This window comes from Heptranchias perlo, chromosome 18, assembly GCF_035084215.1.
Source record: "Heptranchias perlo isolate sHepPer1 chromosome 18, sHepPer1.hap1, whole genome shotgun sequence".
NCBI classification, from domain to species: Eukaryota; Metazoa; Chordata; class Chondrichthyes; order Hexanchiformes; family Hexanchidae; genus Heptranchias; species Heptranchias perlo.
This window is the reverse complement of record NC_090342.1, coordinates 23,823,691-23,842,026: the sequence shown is the minus strand read 5'-3', so window position 1 is coordinate 23,842,026 and position 18,336 is coordinate 23,823,691. Positions and strand designations below refer to the sequence as shown.

Below are 18,336 nucleotides of genomic sequence, written 5' to 3'. Positions count from 1 at the left end.
TAGACACATATTGATAATGTTAACATGAACACTGTATATATATATATACATTGTTTACTAGAACTGCATCTGTCAAATTTATAGAGAACAATGCTATCATGTATATGACAAACTATACCACCGTTAAAATTATATTTACCCATTTTTTTGCTCTCATGGCCAATAAAAAATGAATAAACTGTATGCAGACCTATTCATAATCATTCTGTTATAATGTTATGTTTTGATAGTCCTTAGATTGTTTAAAATTAATAATGCAGTTTCAAATATATGTTCAACTAATTATTTAAATTCATTTGGGGAAAACTGACTGATTTAAGATTTGCTAAAGGATGAAAACTTCCTACTGAGTGATTCACGATGAAAGAGACATATCTATGGCAACACAGCACTACAAGCAGGATGATACATTTAATGCCAGGCACAGGGCGATTAGTGTGTAATATATTTAGCAGAGGAATTCTGAAAGTTAATTAAAATGCCCTGAACTCGCTGGCCACAAAGTAAGTATGTGCAGTTAGTTAGAAATCATTATTTTCAACTGTAATTAGCATGAAGAAATTTGTTAGCCATGGTTTCAGATATAAATAGATATGTCTAGTAAATCAGTAGGTCCCAAAGCAGTTGTCATGCATTTGTTGTGCAAACACCATGGAATTATTCATTCAGCAGGGTATGGATTAAACTTATGTCAAGCTATATTGCTTCAGGAAGTCAAAATATATAAAAAAGATTTTCTGATCAGATGAATAATAAATCAGAGACATTAACAATACAGGATACAAGAGCTGATTGTGAAAGGAGAACTAGAGAACATGGGTACAAAATTGATTGGTTCAAGTGAGACTAGAGATAAGAAAAAATCTTTTTTCTCAAGGATATGTGAAAGATTCCCATTAGAATAGTTAATGCTGTTCCAAGTATTTCCTTCAAAAGGAGCTGGATAAATATTTAGTTAGGATTGAGATTAAAGGTTATATTGCTAAAGGCACAGACAACCAAATACCTCATGGAACATGATGGTTTCTGTGTGCTTGTTACCAAGAATACGTCATGTGTGAGAAGGAAACAGACAGGCTTGAACTGTGGAGATATTCTAATTTTGCTTTATTATGATCAGGAGTCAGAGAGGTATTTTCCCTTGGAGATTGAATAAGTGGAACGGAATCCATGATGGAGTATATTTAATGGAATCTGTGGAAAGAGAAGGTTTGATGGGCTGAATGAGCTTTTCTTATTCCATATTAATGTTCTACAGGGAGGAGAAATGATGTGTGGCACTTTGTTGCTGGTATTCCATGTGCACTTTTTAGATTGAAACAAATCAAAAATAATCAGCTGCTCCATACAGAAAATAATATACCTATGTAGCATTAATTTACATCTCAATCAATGTTCCAATACAAAAGTTTGTCATTGTTTCAGTTCCCTTTCAGTTATCTGCATACACTGACTTTGTGTAAGATAATCATTTAGTATTTCACTGAATTGTTTTTCCAGTACTAACAGTGTGTCTTTGTGAAACCAATAGGAACATATCAAGCTGATAAACTTTCATTTTTTGAATTATCCAAAACAGAGCAGAGAGTCAGTTAGATTGAGTTATTTACTGCTGCATGTGTTAAAAAAGGCGAACAGACTGTGAGAGCCAGCCAGAGAGACTGACATTTACTGGTGTGTTGAAACAGCAACATATTTGGAATTCTTGGTGGTGGAATTACTAATGCCGTGATTTAACTGCTGAACACTTATTTTTTTCATTTGTTCTGAGGTTGTGGGTGAAGCTGGCAAAGCCACATTTATTGTCCATTCCTAGAAGGTGGTGGTGGGACTTGATGATTGTTTGCACAATTGTGTTGTTGCAACTTAGTTGTACATACAATTACTAAGGCCCAGCACCTTCTCAAGGCAACCAGGGTTGGACAATAAATGCAGCTTTGCTAGGCTACTTCAAAGGATATTAAAAGTTAACACATGTAAATCAGACTGGCTTGCGTAGTAGGTTCACTTCCTGGAAGGACATTAGCGAGTCATTTTTTTAACTGTAAATTTATCTAATAAATTATAATGAGAAACTGTGAGTATTTTGTACCATATTTTGATATTGAGGCTAATAGCAAAGATTACCCAACATGGTAAACTCAGAATTGTTGCTGCATAGTTTAGCTAATTGGATGAAAGGCAAATGTCTTTTTCCTTTTTACAGAAAAGTCATCTCAGTGGCATTGTTATACTCCATCATATCTTGATCTAATTTGGCAATCCTGTAATTTACCAACTTGGTGAGGTGATAACCAATAACCCATCCAACACTTCATTGTCCAGTCTTTCTGCTGCAGAGGTGAATTAAATCACCTGGTTGAAAAGAACAAGGAAAAACAGAGAAATACAGAGTGAAAAAATGAGTAGGGAGTCCGACCCGCAAACTGACTGGCTGCCAGCAGCACTGAAAGTAATGATGCTTGGCCTTAAAGGGAAGACTTTTTTTTCTATCAGGGGCAACAGTCACTGTCAGAAGGTATGGCTGTGAGTAGCAGTGTGAGCAAAACTGCCTCATTCAGAGATGAAACTCTGAAGGTCCCTATGAGGGAGATGCAGTAAATGGGGGAGAAAACTATCCTCTTGAAAAATTGGGAGCTCAAGCTGCAATAAAGGAGGTGACAAAGCATTCCAATGTAGGCAAGATGGCTTCTGGGCTGGCATCTCCTTACTGAGTTCCTTTGCTCTGCAATACCATCCTTGATCATCTGTTGCCATCCATTGCCCTTTCTCCCTCAATCTCCTCTCTTTTACTGTTTAAGTTCCCCAGGCTCCATTAGTGGTTGCATTTTAGCCCAAACCAGAAGTTTAATCTGCAAGTTTAAAGTTATCTGCGCAGAGCTCACAGCTCATCTCCCGACCCTGCTTGTTCTTTGTTTTCACTGTGTCCTTTCAACTGCTGGAACTTGCACAAATTTGACTTCCCAACTCCAGGCCTATGCTGATCTACTGCACTACAGTGTGAGAGTCGACTGCTGTGACTCCACTCTGCTACTCAGTCGCTTCAAGTTTTAAGGTAATTTTTTCTAGCCTACAGCCCATCCCCCACCTGTTGCTGTTACCTGCTGAACTAACTGTACTTCAGTGCTCTGCTGGTTTCTCAGCTTTATTCTGCTGTTGTGTGGGTCCTGGTCAGAAGTCCACATCTGCTGGGCCGGTCCATTTTTCCGCTGCTCTGGACCTTATAGTGACCTTCAACTTTGCCGCCGTTTTCTACGGAGTCAGGGTCATTTCGATTATAGTATCTGGCCTGCTGCTACGTCCTCAGTTTTCTGATCCCCTGTTGGGAATTTTTCACTTTAAGCTGAGCTAGTTCTGATCTGTTTCTGCTGGTTTCCAACCTACTCTGGGGGGTGATTTTAAACCCTAAGAACGGGTGGGTTGGTGGCGGATGGGAGTTGAAAATAGTTGTTTTTTGGGTCGCGACCACAACCCGTCTTTATTTCTGGGTTTAACGTCGGTGCGTAAAAGTACAAGCTTGCCACTGGGAAAGCAAAGTCTGAAAATTTTGCGGTTGTGACCCAAAAAAAATTATTTTCAACTTTCACCCGCCCCATCCTACCCGTTCTTGGGGTTTAAAATCACCCCCCTGGTTTCTGTCGCCGCACCGTTACCTCTGGAGTCCCCCAAGGATCCATTCTTGGCCCCCTCTCATCTACCCGGCATGATCCGAAAATAGGTCAGGTTCCATTTGTATGCTGATGACACCCAGCTCTACCTCACCACCACCTCTATCAACCCCTCCACTGCCTCTGTGTTGTCAGACTGCTTGTCCCACATTCAGTCCTGGATTGAGCCAAAATGTCCTCCAGTTAAACATTGGAAGAACAAAGCCGTGGTCTACGGCCCCTGCCACAAACTCTGTTCCTTAGCCACCGATTCCATCCCCCTCTCAGGCTGAAGCAGACTGTTCACAACCTTGGTGACCCCGAGCTGAGCTTCCGACCCCATACCCTCGATGCTTTTGTTATCTTCCGACTATTCCAATGCTTTTCTGTCTGGCCTCCCATCTTCCAACCTCCATAATCAAAACTCTGCTGCCTGTATAAGTCGGACCAAGTCCCATTCACCTATCACCCCTGTGCTTGCATTGTCTCCCAGTTCACTAACACCTCGATTTTAAAAGTCTCATCCTCATGTTCAAATCCCTCCATGACCTCGCCCCTCCTTAACTCTGCAACCTCCTCCATCCCTACAACCCTCCAAGAACTATGCATTCTTCCAACGCTGGTCTCTTGTGCATCTCCCACTTCCTTCACCCCACCATTGGTGGTAGTGTCATCAGCCATCTAGTAGTCTCCCAAGTGCAGCGGTTAGATGAGATGAGATGAGATGAGATGATGGCCCTGCTGCTGGGCTGCTCTAGCCCATTGTGCTGGTTCTGCTCCAGCCCATTGTGCTGGTTCTGCTGGGCTACTCCAGCCATTTGTGCTGGTTCTGCTCCACCCACTGTGGTTCTGCTGGGCTGCTCCAGCCCACTGTGGTTCTGCTGGGCTGCTCCAGCCCACTGTGCTGGTTCTTCTCTAGCCCACTGTGGTTCTGCTGGGCTGCTCCAGCCCACTGCGGTTCTGCTAGGCTGCTCCAGCCCATTGTGCTGGTTTTGCTGGGCTGCTCATAAGAACATAAGAAATAGGAGCAGGAGTAGGCCAATCGGCCTCTCGAGCCTGCTCCGCCATTCAATAAGATCATGGTTGATCTGATCCTAACCTCAAATTTAAATTCATGTCCAATTTCCTGCCCGCTCCCCATAACCCCTAATTCCCTTTACTTCTAGGAAACTGTCTATTTCTGTTTTAAATTTATTCAATGATGTAGCTTCCACAGCTTCCTGGGGCAGCAAATTCCACAGACCCACTACCCTCTGAGTGAAGAAGTTTCTCCTCATCTCAGTTTTGAAAGAGCAGCCCCTTATTCTAAGATTATGCCCCCTAGTTCTAGTTTCACCCATCCTTGGGAACATCCTTACCGCATCCACCCGATCAAGCCCCTTCACAAGCTTATGTTTCAATAAGATCGCCTCTCATTCTTCTGAACTCCAATGAGTAGAGTCCCAATCTACTCAACCTCTCCTCATATGTCCGCCCCCTCATCCCCGGGATTAACCGAGTGAACCTTCTTTGTACTGCCTCGAGAGCAAGTATGTCTTTTCTTACGTACGGAGACCGAAACTGTATGCAGTATTCCAGGTGCGGTCTCACCAATACCTTATAAAACTGCAGCAATACCTCCCTGTTTTTATATTCTATCCCCCTAGCAATAAAAGCCAACATTCCGTTGGCCTTCTTGATCACCTGTTGTACCTGCATACTAACTTTTTGATTTTCTTGCACTAGGACCCCCAGATCCCTTTGTACTGCAGTACTTTCCAGTCTCTCGCCATTAGGATAATAATTGTGCTGGTTCTGATGCTGCTGCTGCTGCTGGTGGTATCGATATTCTATTAACCACGCCTGGCTGGTAGTTGGCTCGGTTTTCAGCTGCTCGGGACTTTTTTTTCCCATCAGCCCTGGCGGCGCCTATTTGCGAGCGGGAATTCGTTGTCTGAGCCGCCGCTCGGCATCAGCATGACGTCTGCGTTAGAGAACTACATCAACCGTATCCTTCGGGGAGGGCTCGGCACCGCACCGGGGCTCGGGTTACCGGGTCACGCTCAGGCCGGGGGCCTGGCGTGGGTGAGGGACCTACACCCGGGCCTGGCGGGGGTGAGGGACCTGCTGGCGGGGCTTCAGACGGCGATCTCCTGGCCTCCTGTAGGGAGCGATTCTTCCATTGCTTGACTGCGGTGGTTTGAGTCCCGGGAGAGTGTGTTCAGGTCGCGGTTACTGTTCACTGCAGCACTCATTGGGTGTGGGGGTGATGTTTTATGTAGTACATTAAATAGTTCCATTTGACATAACACGAGTGGCCCTAATCATCAATGATTCTTGGAGTTATGTCCATAACTTTACAAAAGCATCCTTTATTACCATTTAGGGTTCCTTTTGGTGTGTAAATGGGAATTGAAACTTCAAATTTATGTGAACAGTTTTACCAAAAAGTGCTGTTTAAATACAAGATTGTCTTAGAAACATTATTAGAGTTGAATATTTCTTTTCCATGTAAACTGACATGAGTTCATAATATTATGTTCAAGTATTGAACATAATATTATGAACTCCTCTTGGGAAATAAGGAAGGGCAGGTGACAGAAGTGTTAGTGAGGGATCACTTTGGGACAAGTGATCATAATTCCATTAGTTTTAAGATAGCTATGGAGAAGGATAGGTCTGGCCCAAAAGTTAAAATTCTAAATTGGGGAAAGGCCAATTTTGATGGTATTAGACAGGAACTTTCAGAAGTTGATTGGGGGAGTCTGTTGGCAGGCAAAGGGACGTCTGGTAAGTGGGAGGCTTTCAAAAGTGTGTTAACCAGGGTTCAGGGTAAGCACATTCCTTATAAAGTGAAGGGCAAGGCTGGTAGAAGTAGGGAACCTTGGATGACTCGGGAGATTGAGGCACTAGTCAAAAAGAAGAAGGAGGCATATGACATGCATAGGCAGCTGGGATCAAGTGGATCCCTTGAAGAGTATAGAGATTGCCGGAGTAGAGTTAAGAGAGAAATCAGGAGGGCAAAAAGGGGATATGAGATTGCTTTGGCAGATCAGGCAAAGGTGAATCCAAAGAGCTTCTACAAATACATAAAGGGCAAAAGGGTAACTAGGGAGAGAGTAGGGCCTCTTAATGATCAACAAGGTCATCTATGTGCGGAACCACAAGAGATGGGTGAGATCCTGAATGAATATTTCACATCGGTATTTACGGTTGAGAAAGGCATGGATGTTAGGGAACTTGGGGAAATAAATAGTGATGTCTTGAGGAGTGTACATATTACAGAGAGGGAGGTGCTGGAAGTCTTAACGCGCATCAAGGTAGATAAATCTCCGGGACCTGATGAAATGTATCCCAGGACGTTATGGGAGGTTAGGGAGGAAATTGCGGGTCCCCTAGCAGAGATATTTGAATCATCCACCGCTACAGGTGAGGTGCCTGAAGATTGGAGGGTAGCAAATGTTGTGCCTTTGTTTAAGAAGGGCGGCAGGGAAAAGCCTGGGAACTACAGACCAGTGAGCCTGACATCTGTAGTGGGTAAGTTGTTAGAGGGTATTCTGAGGGACAGGATCTACAGGCATTTGGAGAGGCAGGGACTAATTAGGAACAGTCAGCATGGTTTTGTGAGAGGAAAATCATGTCTCACGAATTTAATTGAGTTTTTTGAAGGGGTAACCAAGAAGATAGATGAGGGCTGTGCAGTAGACGTGGTCTACATGGACTTCAGCAAAGCATTTGACAAGGTACCGCATGGTAGGTTGTTACATAAGGTTAAATCTCATGGGATCCAAGGTGAGGTAGCCAATTGGATACAAAATTGGCTTGACGACAGAAGACAGAGGGTGGTTGTAGAGGGTTGTTTTTCAAACTGGATGCCTGTGTCCAGCGGTGTGCCTCAGGGATCGGTGCTGGGTCCGCTGTTATTTGTTATTTATATTAATGATTTGGATGAGAATTTAGGAGGCATGGTTAGTAAGTTTGCAGATGACACCAAGATTGGTGGCATTGTGGACAGTGAAGAAGGTTATCTGGGATTGCAACGGGATCTTGATCAATTGGGCCAGTGGGCCGATGAATGGCAGATGGAGTTTAATTTAGATAAATGTGAGGTGATGCATTTTGGTAGATCGAATTGGGCCAGGACCTACTCCGTTAATGGTAGGGCGTTGGGGAGAGTTATAGAACAAAGAGATCTGGGAGTACAGATTCATAGCTCCTTGAAAGTGGAGTCACAGGTGGATAGGGTGGTGAAGAAGGCATTCGGCATGCTTGGTTTCATTGGTCAGAACATTGAATGCAGGAGTTGGGATGTCTTGTTGAAGTTGTACAGGGCATTGGTGAGGCCACACTTGGAGTCCTGTGTACAGTTCTGGTCACCCTATTATAGAAAGGATATTATTAAACTAGAAAGAGTGCAGAAAAGATTTACTAGGATGCTACCGGGACTTGATGGTTTGACTTACAGGGAGAGGTTAGACAGACTGGGACTTTTTTCCCTGGAGAGTAGGAGGTTAAGGGGTGATCTTATAGAAGTCTATAAAATAATGAGGGGCATAGATAAGGTCGATAGTCAAAATCTTTTCCCAAAGGTAGGGGAGTCTATAACGAGGGGGCATAGATTTAAGGTGAGAGGGGAGAGATACAAAAGGGTCCAGAGGGGCAATTTTTTCACTCAAAGGGTGGTGAGTGTCTGGAACGAGCTGCCAGAGGCAGTAGTAGAGGCGGGTACAATTTTGTCTTTTAAAAAGCATTTGGACAGTTACATGGGTAAGATGGGTATAGAGGGATATGGGCCAAGTGCAGGCAATTGGGACTAGCTTAGTGGTATAAACTGGGCGACATGGACATGTTGGGCCGAAGGGCCTGTTTCCATGTTGTAACTTCTATGATTCTATGATTCTATTGAGACAAAGTGTAGAGTTTTGTTCAGTATTGCAGCATTTCAGTATCGTAGTAGTGATGCTGTACTGCAGTGATGACATTCCATGTATTATAGTGGTGATGTTTCTGTATTGTAGTGGGGTTTTCTTATTGCAGTGGTGTATCAGTATTATAGTGGCAGTACTAAAGGAGTGTGGTGTTTTAGTATTGTAATGTTACTGCTCTATTTCACTACCAGGCGGAAACACTAGCAGTCGAAATGACACGGTTCAGAATATTTTCTACCAATCAATTATAAGGATATTTTAGCTGGTCTCAAAGCAGGTCTTGTACATTGAATAACTAATTTTGTATTCAAAACTGCTGTTCTCATGGTTATTACAGATCAGCCAATAGAATGGTGGTACAGGCTGGAGGGACTGAATTGCCTACTCCCTGATCCTATGTTCCTTATATACAATTGATATAATTTACTAGCATTTATCTTCTATCTGTACATCAGTTAGAAATTGGCTCAATTTGGTCTTTTTATATTTTCAGTGACTCTCCATAAGGAGATCCAGTGCAGCCTTCTGCATTTTCTGCTTCAATATTTTCAGTTCAGTATTTTGTCTGGTTTACTCTTTCTCGTGGTGACAGATGTTAGAATAATTGAGGGATATGGTGAGTAGATGGAGATGATCTGTCAAGAATGTACACATAGATAGGGTAGCCTCAATAGGTTTATTGATTGGTTTCTGAGTAATAGAGAGACCAGGGAGCATCTGCATTCGATTCCTATTTTGTGTTGATATCACAAAGTATAAGGAGCCACTCAACAATAACAACTTGCAGTTGTCTAGCAGCTTTAATGTAGAAAATGCCCCAATGCATTTGACAGAGGACTTAAAACAATAGTGGAAGAAATAGAGATGAAGAAAAGTGTAGTTAAAAAGATAGGTTTGAGAGTTTTAAAGATGGGGGAGAAATAGTAAGGCAGATGGAGTTTGAGAGTAGGAGAGAGATGGTGGATCTGGGGGAGGTGCACTGGAGGCCAACGTGGGAAGGTTGTAGGACTGGAGGCGGTTGCGTAGATAGAGTGGGGAGGCCATGTACTTGTAAATGAGGACAAAGATTTTGGATTAGATGTGTTGGATAGTAAGCCACTGAAGGTCGATTAGCACTGGGGTGATGGGAGAGGGGAAGGAAGGTGGTGGTAAAACATGGAGTTTTTGGTAGGAGGCAAATAAAATGTCATCAGTCTTCCTACTATTCAATTGGAAAAAGTTCTGGCTTATATATGATTGATGTCAGGCAATGTGAGAACATTTGAGGTAGTTGTGGAGTTGAGGATGGAGGTAGAGCTGGGTGTTGTCAGCAAAAAATGGAAATTGACCCATGCGTATGGATATCGTTGGTGTACTCTTGTTGACTAAAGAGGAGAGGCAAAAATCAATATATTATCTTAACTGAGTCTTCAGGTACTGTTGCAGTGGTCACAGCAGATGGAAGAATGATTGTGGTGAGTTAACCTTCATTTTGTATATCTTACTAATGAAGTATAAAACTAGGTTATTGATATCTGGGTGACTCAGTCATAGGATTCCACTGGAAAAAAAAAATCTAGGCTAACAACCACAGTTTGTATGGAAGACTTTAGAAACATAGAAAATAGGAGCAAGAGTAGGCCATTCGGCCCTTCGGGCCTGCTCTGCCATTCAAAATGATCACGGCTGATCGTCTAACTCAGTACCCTGTTCCCGCTTTTTCCCCATATCCCTTGATCCCTTTAGCGTAAAGAAATATATCTATCTCCTTCTTGAATACATCTAATGACTTGGCCTCCACTGCCTTCTGTGGTAGAGAATTCCACAGGTTCACCACCCTCTGAGTGAAGAAATTTCTCCTCATCTCTGTTCTAAATGGCATACCCCATATCCTGAGACTGTGACCCCTGGTTCTGGACTCCCCAGCCATCGGGAACATCCTCCCTGCATCTGGTCTGTTTAGTCCTGTTAGAATTTTATATGTTTCTCATTCTTCTAAACTCTAGTGAATATAGGCATAGTCGACCCAATCTCTCCTCATACGTCAGTCCTGCCGTCCCAGGAATCAGTCTGGTAAACCTTCATTGCACTCCCTCCATGGCAAGGACATCCTTCCTCAGATAAGGAGACCAAAACTGCACACAATACTCCAGATGTGGTCTCACCAAGGCTCTGTACAACTGCAGTAAGACATCCCTGTTCCTGTACTCAAATCCTCTTGCAATGAACGCCGACATACCATTCGCCTTCCTAACTGCTTGCTGCACCTGAATGCTTGCTTTCAGCGACTGGTGTACAAGGACACCCAGGTCTCCTTGCACCTCCCCGTTTCCCAATCTATCACCATTCAGATAATAATCTGTCTTTCTGTTTTTACAACCAAAGTGGATAACCTCACATTTATCCACGTTATACTGCATCTGCCATGTTCTTGCCCACTCACCCAACTTGTCTAAATCACATTGGAGCCTCTTTGCATCCTCCTCACAGCTCACATTCCACCCCAGCTTTGTGTCGTCTGCAAACTTGGAAATGTTACATTCTGTTCCCTCATCCAAATCATTGATATATATTGTGAATAGCTGGGGCCCAAGCACTGATCCCTGCGGTACCCCACTAGTCACTGCGTGCCACCCGGAAAAAGACCCGTTTATTCCTACTCTCTGTTTCCTGTCTGTCAACCAGTTCTCAATCCATGCCAGTATATTCTCCCCAATCCCTTGTGCTTTAATTTTGCACACCTGATAAGGTGTGATAAGGTCCCACTCTTGTGTGGGACCTTATCAAAAGCCTTCTGAAAATCCAAATACACCACATCCACTGGTTCTCTCCTATCTATTCTACTAGTTACCTCTTCAAAAAACTCCAGTAGATTTGTTAAGCATGGTTTCCCTTTCATAAACCCATGCTGACTTTGTCCAATCCCATTAATGCCTTCCAAGTGTTCTGTTATCACATCCTTTATAATAGACTCTAGCATTTTCCCCACTACTGATGTTAGGCTAACTGGTCTGTAATTCCCTGTTTTTTTTTCTCTCCCTCCTTTTTTAAATAGTGGGGTTACATTTGCCACCCTCCAATCTGTAGGAACTGTTCCAGAGTCTATAGAATTTTGGAAGATGACCACCAATGCATCCACTATTTCCAGGGCCACTTCCTTTAGTACTCTGGGATGTAGATTATCAGGCCCTGGGGATTTGTCAGCCTTTAGCCCCATTAATTTCCCTAGCACTATTTTTACTAATACTGATTTCCTTCAGTTCCTCCCTCTCACTAGACCCTTGGTTCCCTAACATTTCTGGCAGGTTATTTGGGTCCTCCTTTGTGAAGACAGAACCAAAGTATGTGTTTAATTGTTCTGCCATTTCTTTGTTCCCCATTATAATTTCCCCCATTTCTGACTGTAAGGGACCTAACATTTGTCTTCACTAATCTTTTTCTCTTGACATATTTATAGAAGCTTTTACAGTCAGTTTTTATGTTCCCTGCTAGTTTACTCTCGTACTCTATTTTTCCCCTCTTAATCAATCTCTTTGTCCTCCTTTGCTGAATTCTGAACTGCTTCCAATCCTCAGGCTTGCTGCTTTTTCTGGCAATTTTATATGTCGCCTCTTTGGATCTAATACTATCCCTAATTTCCTTTGTAAGCCACGGTTGAGCCACCTTTCCTGTTTTATTTTTGCACCAGACAGGACTGAATAATTGTTGTAATTCCTGCACACGTTCTTTAAATATTAGCCATTGCCTATCCACCATCATCCCTTTTAGTAAAGATCCCCAATCTATCCTAGCCAACTCGCACCTCATACTTTCATAATTTCCTTCATTTAGATTCAGGACCCTAGTTTCGGATTCAACTACTTCACTCTCCATCTTAATGAGGAATTCTATCATGTTATGGTCGCTCTTCCCTAAGGGTCCCCGCACAACAAGATTGTTAATTAATCCTTTCTCATTGCACAATACCCAGTCTAGGATCGCCTGTTCTCTAGTTGGTTCCTCAACGTATTGGTCTAGAAATCCATCACGTACACACTCCAGGAATTCCTCCCCCACAGTATTATTGCTAATTTGGTTTGACCAATCTATATGTAAATTAAACTCACCCATGATTATAGTTGTACCCTTCTTGCATGTGTCTCTAATTTCCTGTTTAATGCTCACCCCTACATCTCCACCACTGTTTGGGGGCCTATAGACAACCCCCACCAACGTTTTCTGCCCCTTGGTGTTTCTTAGCTCCACCCATACAGATTCCACATCATGATTTTCCGAGCCAGTATCCTTCCTCACTACTGCATTGATTTCCTCCTTTACTCGCAATGCTACCCCACCTCCTTTCCCTTTTTGCCTGTCCTTCCTAAATATTGAATACCCCTGGATGTTCAGTCCCCACTTTGAGTGGATTCCATGGCCACCGAGCTTTGTACTTCAGATTGAAACTTGGCCAAGCAGTTGGAGAGATGCTCCCTGGTGCTCTTTTTACATTGTGGACCTGTGCATGGCAGATTTCACCAGACCCCAGGAGCTTGCACACCAGGAAGTTTTACGACCTGTTTGCCCTGCACCTGTGAGGGAAAAGAATTTGAGGAGCAGCTTGTTCAAGTAGTGCAACCTCTGATACTGCATGTGAATCTGGTACCATTTGTAAATATGGAACATTTTCATCCTTGTCCCTGAATGGACTTGCAGCCAGGACATTTGTAAAGTGGCTAATGTACTGGTTTGAGGCCACTGCACTGTACAGCACTCTCCACTCCAGGTTTGTACTATTGCTGATTACATAGCCTTCCACTAGTGATGCTGACCCATGCTAATTGGCAAAATGTTCTTCTAGGCTGTATCCTAGTGGAAGATGAGGTGAGGAAGTGGAGCCTGTGCAGCAGTAACAAATGCAGAAGATTCTCCCCTCCCCTGTTGCTTGTTTGGTAAAAATTAACAAATTTTAATTTATACTTGCTACTGAGCATTTTTAATTTGGATGGCCTGTCCTTTCTTTATTATTGGTGTCTTCCTACAGGGGTGTGTGAGTGGGTGGTGGGGTGGGGAGAGAGCACTTAGAATAGTTCTGGTTGCTTTGCCCAATGCCACCCTGCCAGCCTATACTGCTTGATTAGCACCCAATCCACTGGCTTAAATATACCTGCCATCCACCATCGGCATATCTTAGCTACAGTATGTACTACCTACAGGATGCACTATAGCATCTTGCCAAGGCTTCTTTGGCAGCACCTCCCAAGCCTGTGACCTCCACTACTTAGAAGGACAAGGGCGACAGGTGCAGAGGAATACCATCACCTCCAATTTCCCCTTCAAGTCACACACCATCCCAACTTGGATGGATATCACCGTTAATTTGTTGTCACTGGGTCAAAATCCCAGAACTCCCTACCTAACAGTATTATGGGAGCACCATCACCATATGGACTGCAGTGGTTGAAGAAGGCGGCTCACCACCACCACCTCAAGGGCAACTAGGGATGGGCAATAAATGCTAGGCTAAATGTCGTCCTATGCTGTAAAATTCTATGTTTGTAGAAGAAGCAAGCTATGAGATACCATCAGATAACTAAGCACTGATGAGAGCCACTTAGTGAATACCACGCAGTTCTGACTGGCAGAAGAGGATGTATTTTGTTTTTCTTAGCTTAATGTATTCCTGGGCATTTAAAAAATTGGTCTTTGCCTTAATTTGTTGCCCATATGGCTGATTAAAAAATGAGATATTACTTGCCTTCATTTATCACCGTCCTCCTTTGATAGAATGGTTCCAGAGCATTCTGGAAATTGTAGAGGTGAATTGATTTGGCATTGAATTAAATTTGGGGTTATATTGGGTAGTTATTTGAAATCGAGTTCATTAATTTATATTAATCCATAACCTAGTGAAACAAGATTACCACAATAGTGGCTAAAGGTTAATGTCCTTATTGTAATCCCTATTGCTTACAGACAATATCCCTTTATGTCATGAAAATAATTTAAAATAATTTTTGGGGCTGCTGATACCACTCGTATGGTTTCTAATCCTCTGAAACCAGATTCTGCCCCTCCCGATCTTGGTCTCTGTCTCTTCCCCTCTCTTCCCCCCCCCCCCCCCCACCCCGATCGTTCCCCTTTAAACACTTAGCTGATGACCACTTCTGGTGTTGCAATGGCCCAATGTTCCATTCCTCTTCGCCAGCAAGCTGCGTGTCATCACCTATTAGGTGTCTGCTCAATGGTAATGAGGCTGAGGCCCAATATTTGGTGCGCTTTGGGCCAATCCATTCAGACCAATACCTGCATCCTCGTGCGCTTAAAGGTGGGCGTATCTGACTTTCAAGCCTATGTCTCAGAAAATCTTGATAATACCTGGAAAATGCTTTTATAGGACAGGGTTATGCCTCAACCTCACCCTAGGAGTTAGTTTATGAAAAAGATTGGAATACCAGTTTTATTTTCATTGCTAGATTATTGGTGATTTTTCAGCCACCATTTAATTTTCTATTGATATCTTTATGTATCTGAACTACTTGAGATATTGATATCTGGATTCTATTTTTTTAAAATCAAATTATTATAAACAATCAAGTTAACATTTTGAAACCAGTACCCCAAATGGTGCCAACAGCATTCACTAAATAAAATATTCCAGAAAAAAATTGAGATGGAAATAAGCAAAAGTAATTCTTTGTAATCTTGGTCTGTAAAGTGGTTCTAATAAGAACAAGGTTAAGTTAGCATTAGAATCCAAGTTTCTGTGGAATTGTCATGAAGTTTTGACGACCTGTACTTGTACAATTTGTTCCCCCCCCCCCTCAAATATATTAATAAAATATCTGGCTAAGGAACTAACTGAACCCAACCTCTAATTTTCATTAATCTTTGATGGAATAAGGCATGGCTACAGTTCAATACTGTAATATCCTAGGGTAAGGTCATGTCTGTGGGCAGCAGTTATGCTTTTGCATCCCTTGATTTAAGTAAATACTGTAAACTATATGGGTTTTAGGCTACATTTTTAAAAGAACATCTAACTTTCTGCCTGCTCCTCGTAGTTTTAACATTGCTTGCCTGGATATAATTTTACCAGTGCTGGGTGCTCTTTGATACTTTGACAATCGTGTGTGAAACAAGACTGAGTTTGGCAGGCAGTTTGGTCAGAGTGCATCATATTTGAACCTAATTACGTCCTACTCAACCACACAGGGATTTCCATCACTGGAGAGCAGTTAACAGTGGGAATTCAGGCCTAACATGGGGTGCTGAATGAGGCTAGTTCTTTAACCTCTACTATTGCTCCAGCTAATATCAGCTAACGCAGCACAGACTGGAGATCGAATCTGGAATGTTTTTGGTCTGAAAGGCTGTTACGCAATGTATTACAGTTGAGTCTATGTGGAAACCTTATGGTTCTTATATACTAGACTTCTCAATGAGGTGGTCTTAGAGGGAACTGTGAGAATATGGTTTATGTTCTTTTGCAAGGTGCACTAAATCAGAGATTCAGTTTCCTCCCTAGATTTCTTTCACTTAGGTCTTTTCCAATGCCATACTTCATTTGGGTTCTGGGCTTCAGATGGATATAATTAATTAAAATAGAATCACAGTGTACATTCTTAAGAATTTTGCCAAATTAACAGATAATAGGGGGGAAAAAAAAGCTACACCAACCCCCAGGAGCTTAGCTGTTGCACTACATGTATGGAATTATGAACAGCTTTCAGTTGCTTCTTATCACAGGGAACCCTAAAGGGATTTGACCAGACCATCAACCTAATCCTGGACGAGAGTCATGAGCGAGTATTTAGTTCACAGCAAGGCGTGGAACAAGTAGTACTTGGCTTGTACATAGTGAGAGGAGACAATGTGTAAGTGTTTGGAGATTACATGTTGATTCTTCTACCAATGATGCACTGTATTACAATTATGCTACTGTAAAAGTCCTGATATACCAACTGTTTGTTGACTTTGAATCAATGATAACTTTATTTGAACCAAATAAGCTTTATGCCTGCCTTGAACATAGAATTCATAGTATTGTAATGACGAGATGTACAGACACAAGGGCAATGCCTTTAGCTGGAGATCTGTAAGCAGCACCAGCAGAACCTCAACAATACTCCAGAGGCAGACTCCACTTTTGTGGTGCAAGTTGCCAGGCTAATGGGTCAAAGCAGGATCTAGTTCATTAAGCTGTTTCAAACTGATTTCAGGGGCCATGTCTAGGGTACCCATGTGTTGTGCCACAATTGAACCCACTAGGGAATCACTGGGAGGCTATTTTTGTTTTGTGGTTATGGGAGAGGCATCTTTTTGTAAATAGAGCCCCAATATTTCTCAGTTTGCAAAAACTCCTAAAAGCAACATACAAGGCAGCAAAGAACACTATTTAAGGGTACATTTTCTGAGGCCTTACATGGGACTGGCACATAGTGGAAAATTATTGGCACGTCTGTCATTTCCTGACCATGGAAATTAATGGGCGAGCAGTGTGCCCACGATTTTCTGACAGGTGCTGAGGCTCCACCTTGCAAAATTTACCATTTGACATCTCTGGCAGCCTGATGGTGCCAGTTTAGACACATTAAAAAAAATTGGTAATTTCAGAGCTATAGTCCATGAATTATACAATATTTATCATGCCTTTTGGTGTATTAGCCTTTATATTGCTTTCTATAATTTTAATCAGAAGAGATACAAATTTAACTTGACTGGTAGGGAAATGTAGTAATTAAGTATAAATGACAGAAGTACTTTTCAGCTTCTGAACTGATGCTGACCAGTAATCACAGTATAAAACCCTTTGGGAACAAATCTAGAAATTGCTTTGAGCAATTATTACCATGGGTTTTGTATGTATAAAATGAACTGTTAAAACACCTAATGACCATAAATTATGGGACAAAGCAGCTTTACCTTGAGTTAATCTCTGCTTCTTTGGTTCTAGTAAACAATACATGAGAATCTACTCTTAAATTATACTGGAAAGCCATTTTTCTAATACTTGCTGGATGAGTTGAAGTGAAATGCTTTAGCTAATGTCACTTTAATGTAAAAATTAAGATTGAATGCATAATCACTACTGACCTCTCGTATTACAGGGCAGTGATTGGTGAAATAGATGAAGAAACAGATTCTGCTTTGGATTTGGGAAACATCCGAGCTGAACCTTTAAATTCTGTGGTACACTGAAAGCGATGCAAGACGTAAGGACTTTGTGAATGCATGGCTGGCATTGAGGAGAATGGAGAACAGATGCTTTCACAACAGTGCATAATCCTGTAGGCAGTGTGCTGTCTTTGAAGGAAGAAAAATGATTTCCTATCTGAATATTTTTATGTCTTTGTAGTTTTGAATATTTACATAAATATTTCTTAAAACTTGATTGTATCGAGTTCTTGCTGACCAATGGAAAATAAACTTAAAATGCAATATTAAACTAAATGCAGGATTGCTTAATTATATATGCAAGTTTTACACTTTCCCGCTCCAAAAATGTATTTGAGCAGCGGTAATTAAAATATTAAAATGACTTAAAAATAGCTAGTTTTATTATTTTTTGCAAAGGAATAAATGCTTACAACCAGAACCCAGTTCCCAGAATTACGAACTGGTCAGTAACATGTAATTCTTTGCACAGGCTAGCAACTTAATGCTGTACATATTTCTGTAACATCTGTTTCAGAAATAGACCGAGGCATATCCTTTGGTTTGCTTATTGAACATCTTTTGAAATCATCTTACTCTCAAAAGTTCATTTGCTGCTTACTTATTTCCTCCCCCCACAAAAATCTGAAATTCAAATACCTAGATCTTCA

The 18,336-nt window shown here is 42.0% G+C and overlaps 1 protein-coding gene across 1 annotated transcript; it reads left to right on the top strand.

The window, feature by feature from the left end:
- The first annotated feature begins 5,535 nt into the window (after window positions 1-5,535).
- On the top strand, window positions 5,536-17,962 carry lsm8 (LSM8 homolog, U6 small nuclear RNA associated). The gene is made up of 4 exons (XM_067999530.1): window positions 5,536-5,634; window positions 9,968-10,008; window positions 16,259-16,386; window positions 17,620-17,962. The coding sequence occupies exons 1-4, from the start codon at window positions 5,604-5,606 to the stop codon at window positions 17,708-17,710; spliced, it is 291 nt and encodes a 96-aa protein (XP_067855631.1). The 5' UTR covers window positions 5,536-5,603; the 3' UTR covers window positions 17,711-17,962.
- The last annotated feature ends 374 nt before the right edge of the window (window positions 17,963-18,336 follow it).